At 40.5% G+C, this 8008-nt stretch overlaps 1 protein-coding gene across 1 annotated transcript; it reads right to left on the bottom strand.

Moving 5' to 3' along the window:
* Nucleotides 1–365: 365 nt before the first annotated feature.
* Nucleotides 366–7734, bottom strand: pnpla2 (patatin-like phospholipase domain containing 2). Its single transcript, XM_085462001.1, has 9 exons — nucleotides 7238–7734; nucleotides 6368–6600; nucleotides 5859–5924; nucleotides 4824–5033; nucleotides 4619–4679; nucleotides 4041–4244; nucleotides 2885–3017; nucleotides 2468–2590; nucleotides 366–1925 (listed from the first exon to the last, which is right to left on the bottom strand). The coding sequence occupies exons 1-9, from the start codon at nucleotides 7422–7424 to the stop codon at nucleotides 1604–1606; spliced, it is 1539 nt and encodes a 512-aa protein (XP_085318127.1). The 5' UTR covers nucleotides 7425–7734; the 3' UTR covers nucleotides 366–1603.
* Between the last annotated feature and the right edge of the window lie 274 nt (nucleotides 7735–8008).

The following is an 8008-nucleotide window of genomic DNA, read 5'->3' as shown; positions in this document are numbered from 1 at the left end:
GTCTGAGATGTAGCTCTTAGTTTTTCATAGTTTCTCTGAGCACTTCACAGTCTGATGTTGGAGTGAATTTGCTTGAGTTTCTCAATAGCTACTAGCAAACAGGGAAATTGTGGCAGCTTTTCTTTTGTCCTAACATGGCATTGTCCATGTTAGGACACTATTTATGTTACCCTTTTAGTTGCTGTCCAACTGTATCCTGCTGTGTTATTTTGTCCTTGTTCATTTCACTGCGGTATTTTTCAAAGTCTGCCATGATCCCTGAGTCATTATTTGGTCACTGCCTGGCATGTGTTACGTTTTTCTTCTTTTCATTGTCAGCTACAGGTTTACAGGCTAATGTGAGAAGAGGAATATGAAGACACAAATATTGATCATCACTTTATTTCACAATAACAAACATACATCCCTGGGGCAGGGATAGCTCAGTAGGTAAAGTGGTCGCCCCATGATCGGAAGGTCGGCGGTTCGAATCCACTTAACGGCTACCCTGAGGTACCCCTGAGCAAGGTACCGTCCCTACACACTGCTTAGTGGGCTGCCCACTGCTTCACTGAGTGAATGGGTCAAATGCAGAGAAAAACAAGTAATTTCCCCATGGGGATCAATAAAGTATCCATTATTATATTTTTCTCTGAAACATTTTTTTGTTTTACATCATTTGGCACTCATTTTGCAATTATTTCATTGAAGGTTAAGGCACAGCATGGGAGTAGATCACACAGTTAAAGATGCAGCACACAGTGCAAGAAGAATTTTAACAAGTAGGTTGTAACCTACGAACAAAAGGCACAGTCAGATTAATGGGACTTCATAAAAAAAAAAAATCACATTTTTGATTTATGCACTAAACATGTAGCAACAAATCAAATCTGTCAACATTCAATGCTAAATATTTAAAATCATTTATAAAAAGCTTCAACTTACATCTAAATAAATCAAGATGATCAAAAAATATATACGTGATTTGGAAAAAGTAAAGCACTTTTGTATTTTTCATATAAATAATTGTTAATACATAAGGCATTGCCATTAAAATGAACCAAGAAACATAAAGTGTTGTCTTTCACACTATGCATTGACACTTGCATCACATAAATGGAGTAGGTACGTGTACTAAACAGACTGGTTCATCAGTCGTTTTGCCCTCTGTGTAGCAAAAGTTACTTAAAGCTCATGACTGGATACAGAAGGAAAACTCTGATTAACTACTGGTCAGCACTCCACCAAAAACATAAACACACACCTATTTTAACCGTGCAACCTCAAGTGCTCATTCTTTGTTTCCAACATCCTGTAATTCAAGTCTGTACATGACTGAGCACATGTGCTAAGTTTAAATGCACTTCTATAGACATACGATCATGATGTGTGTATGGCCTTACAATAGTTGAGCAAAAACCTCAGTTCAGCGTCATGCACTGGTCCAAAGGCATTTAATACAAAGTTAAGTGTAAATATGTGAAACAATTAAAATTTCCAACCATTAGAAAATGGGGACGATCATATTAGAAAGATCTTCTTTCAGCCGAAAATACCTTAACATGAGGAAGAAGACAGATCTTTAAATCTGATTTGATGTTCTCTCTATCAGCACTCTTAGCAGCTACTGGTAGTTTCCAGAGTTAGCATCATTTGGAAGATTAAGACAACCTGTGTGCATTGTGAGACCTTCAGAGGAAAGGTCAGAGGAAAGGTCAGTAGCAGAGCTGTTATCTGGTGACATCATTCCAGTTTTGAAGGAGCCTTGCAGATCCATGTTGATACAGAGCACATCTGAAAGCAGCTGCCTCTTGTAGTTTTCCAGACGCATGAAGACATCCTGGACTGAAGAGCTCCTCCCGTTCACCCAAGTGGGAAACAGGCTTGGGGAGCTGAAGTGGGATGGGATGGACTTGTAGTGGTGCAGCTCCAGTTGGCAGAACAACCTAGTATTCATGAGAAGTATTTACCAGCATGAATATGGAGTAAGCTGTAACTGTGTGATTTTGTGTTATTAAATCAGGTTTAGATACAAAAAAAAACATTTTTATGACAACGAATCAAATGCAGATGTGTGAACGAGGAGAGGGAATCTGCAGTTAGCGGCTCTGCTTCACTTTAAAATTATCATATACATCCTAAAACCTCACTGTAGATCATCTTCTGTGAACTACACGGCAGGTAGCTACAGCAACCAAATGATACTGTTGCTCTGTAACTGCTGGATGTGTCAACACGGTCAATTTATCAGACAGAACAGGGATTTTTAGTCGCTACTTGTTTCTGCTGCCCCCAACAGGATCACATAACCAGTTACTGTAGGTTTAACCCAGTTGAAATTCAGCCCTGTTCATTCACTGTATGAAGCAGATCCAGTTTTGGGGTTTATCAACATGGCATCATAATGACAGGCGTTGTAAATATGTGGCATAAATGGATGGCAGAAACAGTAAGTCAAAGCTTTGTGTAACTGCAGGGCTAAACCTACCTGGCAGATACACTGCGGGACAAGCTTCTGGAGGTCTGGCGAAGAAAACACTGTAGGATTTTCAATAACTGTTCTTGAATCCACACCACATCTTCCTGTACATCTGGCAGCCACTCCAAAAGTCTACACAAGGGACAAACGATTATTAGTCACCAGAGGACATAGTCGCCAGAATCAAAATCAGAATACTTTATTAATCCCTGAGGAAATTATAAGGTTACAGTTGCTCCCAGACAGTAAGAGCAGTAACTGACTGAACCAACTTAAATAATACTATAAATATTGCAGTAATAGTAAAATGGTGCTAAGATCGATTTTCACTGTATGCACTCTAAGTGAAATACAGTTTAAAGGTAATTAGTTCAATAAAAGGGACTACATGTACAAACAGACAGACGTAATGAAGTCCTGTAGCACCTGAGAGTCAAGGACATAGCAGACTCCAGGGTGAGAGTGTAGGGAAGCATCATGGCTGTGGCCATCCTGACAGGAAGCAGGTTGCTTAGCGACTGCGCCAGGCTCCTCCTCTCCATGCAGGCCTCGACCAGAGCTGCAGAGGGAGGCAGAGAGACAGAATTACCCTCCTCTGTGCAAAACTACAAAGAAACTGTACACAAGTTCTATCTTATGACATATCAAATCGATTTTTTTCGGTACAGGGAAGATTGTGTACTTTATTTTCCCACAAGACTTGCAGTGACGTAAAGGTTTGAGCACTTTTACTCTGAATTTGTGCTGTGACTATTATAGTTAGCAGAAAATTTGCTGATTTCCAAAAGATGAACCATGCTCTTTTTAATTTTAAACTAAGATAAGGGTTTTATAAAACAACTGGCACTAGAATAATCACCTCTCAGTTTTATGCCTTTACCCATGGGTTAGAGGTGCAGTTCATATCCAAGTCTGCCCTGATTTGACCTTTAGCAATTTTATCATTTTAGACATTTGTATAAATGTTGTACGAATTCTTCATTAACAAAAAAACCCAAAAAACCCAAATGTTTGTTGTGAGGTCACAGTGACATTTAAACACAGAGAGTTCCTCCATAAGTTCAATTTAAAGAATTCACTCCAGGTATTCCTGAGATATGACACAAGACGTCTAGTCACAAAAACATAAAGATCTTGGCCATTGCTGCCTCTTTTCTGGAAAAAGAGTAGCAGGCAAAATGTTTACAAAGGTCTCAGGACTTTAGTTAGATTTACAAGGCTTCACAAGGATCGAAAAACTCAGCTGGCTACATAAAGGCTTACAAGCTGTGATTTCTCCTAAAGAGAGTTTTAATATGAACCAACTGTGCAAGATGCTAAAAACTTTGTTTGAAACTGGGAGAAATGGAACAAAAAAGCAACATTGCTTAACATTTTAAACATTAAGTCCTTGCATTATTGTTCACAGTGACAAATATTTTAAAGATTATTAAAGGAGTTTTAAATTGTTTTTAATCTCTAGATATATTTATCCACTACCCAGGCAGATGCTGCTTTCAGTTTACACTAAAAGGTTCCATTTCTTGCTTTGTCACAGTGTACCAACTTTTCAACTCAGTCTGTACCTTCGGCATCATGTTACCTTTGTGCAGAGCGGGAGGAAGGTACTCAATGATCTGCTCGTCGAAAGAGGCGCAGGCATAAACCTCCAATGCTGTCTCTTCCACCTGGGACTTTTCTTTGTCTTCACTTTTATTTGCGTCCTCCTCTTCACTGACTTCCTCATTTTCTTCTTTGTTAGTTAGTAGTGATCTGTCTGTATAAATTCGGTGGAGATTAAGCAATCCTGAAAAGAAGAGAAAATACCAGAGTAACTCATTTAATCTGGGACCATCTGTCAGAGTCATTTCTTAATAAAATAAATAACTTAACGAGTTCATAATGTTTAAAATACTTGTGTTGCTAAGTGTCACCTTAGTAAACTCATGCTTTGAGTTACATAAAGCTAACGACTAACGATAACGGCTAAGAGACGCCAAATCACAGGAAAAATCAGTCTATTGATTTGATCACATAGTCATCGGAAGCACAAGCAGTGATAGTATATCTGGCTGATAATGTTTGTACATATCTCAGAGCCAGGGGACAAAAGATCGATTCGACTTGTCAGTACCAATCAGAAGAAGCTTTGAAGTAAGTTGGCAGATCAACAACCCTTACCATTTCTCTTTAAAAAATGCAGCGCGTCCGTGTATCCCTGTTTACACATGGCCTTCATTACCTGCACTCAAAACAAACACATAGAGTTATCTCACATGAGTCAGAGAGGTCCACTGAGTTCACTCACTGAGCCAATCAATTTGTCGGCAGCTGTGTGTGTATCTCTATGTGCATAGATCCGGAAGGCTGTAATCAAGCTACATACCATTGGATCTGGAGGAAAAAGTGCTCTGGAGACTCTGTAGAGGTTTTTGAGAGTGAACTTGATGCTTGTGTTGGTGAAGCGAAGCTCGTGCATGTTGGTCGAGGTGTCTTGGGGGCAGATGTCGCTCTCTCCTGAGAACGGGGACACGGTGATGGTGTTTTTTAGCTCGTACTGAGGGAGGTTGTCTGAGATTCCTCCATCAACGTATCGCTACACGAATAAAGAAAAAAAAACATCAGAAAATCTACAGAAAGTAACACGTGATTGACTTTAAAGGACTCGTGTCCTTACAGCATTTCCTAAACAGGATGATGATAGCAATGACATAAAATCCCGTGTATTGACTAATCTGTGTTTTTATTGAAGTGGAGGCATGGCAGAGGTTTCACACTGTGTCAACAGATAAGATGTGGATGACATCAGCCATCTGAACTTGAGCCACTGAGGGTTAAGAGAGTTAGAACGGACTAACTTTCAAAGCCTGTGTCTGCACCATCATATTTGGCTCTGCTACTCTCTAATTTTGGTCACAAGCTCTGCATACAAACAAGAGCACGTGAGCTCCAAACAAACCATCACAAAGGCCACGGCGAGCAGTTGGGAACGCTGGTATTGCTCAATGATGTTTCCCAGAAAAAAAACCTTTGTTCTAGAAACATGGCCAGCAAAACTTCCCCCTTTAGTGTGAGATCTGCGACAAACACTAACTCTGCAGGAATTTTATAATCATTGTTTCCAAGCACATGCCATTCAGAGCAAACACATTCTCAGGGAAGGGAGGCCCCTGACAGGAGCACTTACAGAAAGAAGAAAAACTGCCAAAAGTCACAGCAAAGCACAATAGAAGGAAACACGATGTGTAATTCAAGCAAAGCAGCAAAACGGACTCGCCATGACATGTTTTAAACATGCTGTGCTTCTATATTCCAACATTTAATATCTTCTTAGGGAAAGATTTAATTAAATATTCCAAAAGCAGGAACGTGAGATTAAAAGAAAGGTGCACAGGTGCCAGATAAGAGTACATTTACTTACTACTCCTTGCAGTGTGGGAGGAATGATGCCACAGTACACTGGGATGTAGGCACTGCAGACACACGCCTGATTTGGAAAAGAAATAATAAGAAACAACGTCTGATTAATAATTGTAAAAGGAAATACAGTTCTTTGACTGCTGGAGATTTTCTGATTGATTTAAATCAAATCAAGCAGACTGCAGCTAAATAATACTCTCAGCACATAAACGCTGTGATATCAGAAATTATTATTATTGTTTTTCTGGTCTTAAAGGATATTTTATAATAACATTAACTGAATTTTTTTTTTAAAAACTAGGGCTGCAGCTTGTAACTTTTATTATTACAATATAACAACCTACACAACAATTCAAGCACAACATATCAGAAAATGGTGAAAACATTGTGTGTCATAGTCCAATGTAGCATCTGCATATCATTTGTTTTGCCTCAATAACAAAGGAGCTGCAGTGGAGATGAATATTATGTTGCAGCAAGCCTGCTGATCAAAGTATTAACACTGCATACCTGCACCACTTCCTCCTTGTTGTTGAACTGGGTCACCAGGACGTTTTCTCCATCTGTAACTCGGGTGAGAGAGATTCCCAGCCTCCCACTGGCTCGATGGTGGCAATCAGCTGGCAGAGTGCGTCGCAGCATGTGTCGCACGATCTTCACCAGGTTAAAGGAAGGATGCATCGGCCCGAGGAACCGCTTTCTCGCGTCTTTGGCAACCTCAATGATGCTTGCACCAGCCTCTCCTGTGAAACAGGGAAACAGACATTGGCGTCTGGGAACTGTTGTGCACTTTATGACAGAAAGTTTTGGTGCTTTTGTTGCAGCGAGACAGGTTAATGGACATCAGTGTAACACACACACACACACACACACACACACACACACACACACACACATATATATATATATATATATATATATATATATATATATATATATATGCTTTTAATGCTTTTAATATATATATATAATTAAAAGCATGCCAAATTTTAGCAATACTCCAATATTACATTCATAGTACTTGGGAAGGTCGTGTAGTATACAACAAAATAGACACAAATACATTCACAATCGGTTTTTACATGCACAGCATCAGATAAGGGGACTTGCTCGGGTAACAGGCGATACATTTAAAGCAAGAATTAGAAGATTGATGACAATCCTGTTACAAAACATCCTCTCTTCCTCAGAAGATGGTTATCACTTTTGAGTTGCACCACTGAGCTGATGAGCGTGAGGATGGCCTCAATGCCACTCTGTTTCAATTTCATGCTACATCATTTTCTTATCCCGCTCATTTCAAGCTATAACGCATAGTTACATGCAATAACTCCTACATAGTACTCGAGCTTAGTAATCTAAGACCCAAAAGATACTTGCCGAGACATACTCCAGTGACCAGAGCAGTGGCGGTGAGAGCTCCAGCAGATGCACCGTATATGTGCCGGGCGTTCTGGACCAGAAAGGGAGCCTGCTCCTGCAGGCAGCTAGCCACGCCAATGTGGTAGATACCAAGGAAGCCGCAGCCGGCGAAAGAGATGTTCCACGGGGAGTCCAGTGGAAACATCCTGCCAGGGCGGTCCACAGCTGTGGACTCCAGTGGGGCTAAGGTCGCTGGAACACGATACGACTGAGTTTACGCAGATACCAACTTATAAAAACTTGCTAACAGTCTGCTTCTAGAGCCTGTTCATAACTTAATGTCGGTCTCCTGTTTTGGTTAAGCCTAAGTCAGATTTTCCGTTGCAGGTAGCGCCGAAACAGTCAGACTGTTTAAAAATGCCTTCACGGTAAAAAGTAAGAAAGCTGTAATTACAAGCAGCCCTGGACTGGTTAATATACCGACGCAGTAGACCACGGGGACTTGTTGTGATTTCATGAAGTACTGGCGTGAGGAGGGCGTAGAGCGAACCCGGCTGGCCAATCATCAACGACACCGCAAATTCTAGTTCACCAATCACAATCGAGAAAGATACTAAAGCGACCAATCACACTCTGCGTTGTTGAAACACCCGGAAAGTCACAGAGCGGTCACACGCGTCTTCTCTGACAGCTGTCAAAAGTTCGTCCCCAGACGGAGCAAGGCGTTTTGTTTTGTCCTTTCTATATTTGTCTATCTGTTTATGTTTTTTCGTTGTCAGGAAAACATGT

Source organism: Copadichromis virginalis, linkage group LG7 (assembly GCF_057382275.1).
Source record: "Copadichromis virginalis isolate Kocher_CV1m ecotype Utaka linkage group LG7, C_Virginalis_male_GT1.1, whole genome shotgun sequence".
NCBI classification, from domain to species: domain Eukaryota; kingdom Metazoa; phylum Chordata; class Actinopteri; order Cichliformes; family Cichlidae; genus Copadichromis; species Copadichromis virginalis.
Note: the sequence above shows the minus strand (reverse complement) of the source record. Positions and strands in the feature narration are given on the sequence as shown.

Coding starts and splice junctions, on each gene's coding strand:
- pnpla2 (XM_085462001.1), bottom strand. CDS start 7,424: ATGTTTCCACTGGACTCCCCGTGGAACATCTCTTTCGCCGGCTGCGGC. Junction 5,034..5,858: donor CTCCCACACTGCAAGGAGTA/GTAAGTAAATGT, acceptor TTATTCGTGTAG/CGATACGTTGATGGAGGAAT. Junction 1,926..2,467: donor TCCCGCAGTGTATCTGCCAG/GTAGGTTTAGCC, acceptor CATGAATACTAG/GTTGTTCTGCCAACTGGAGC.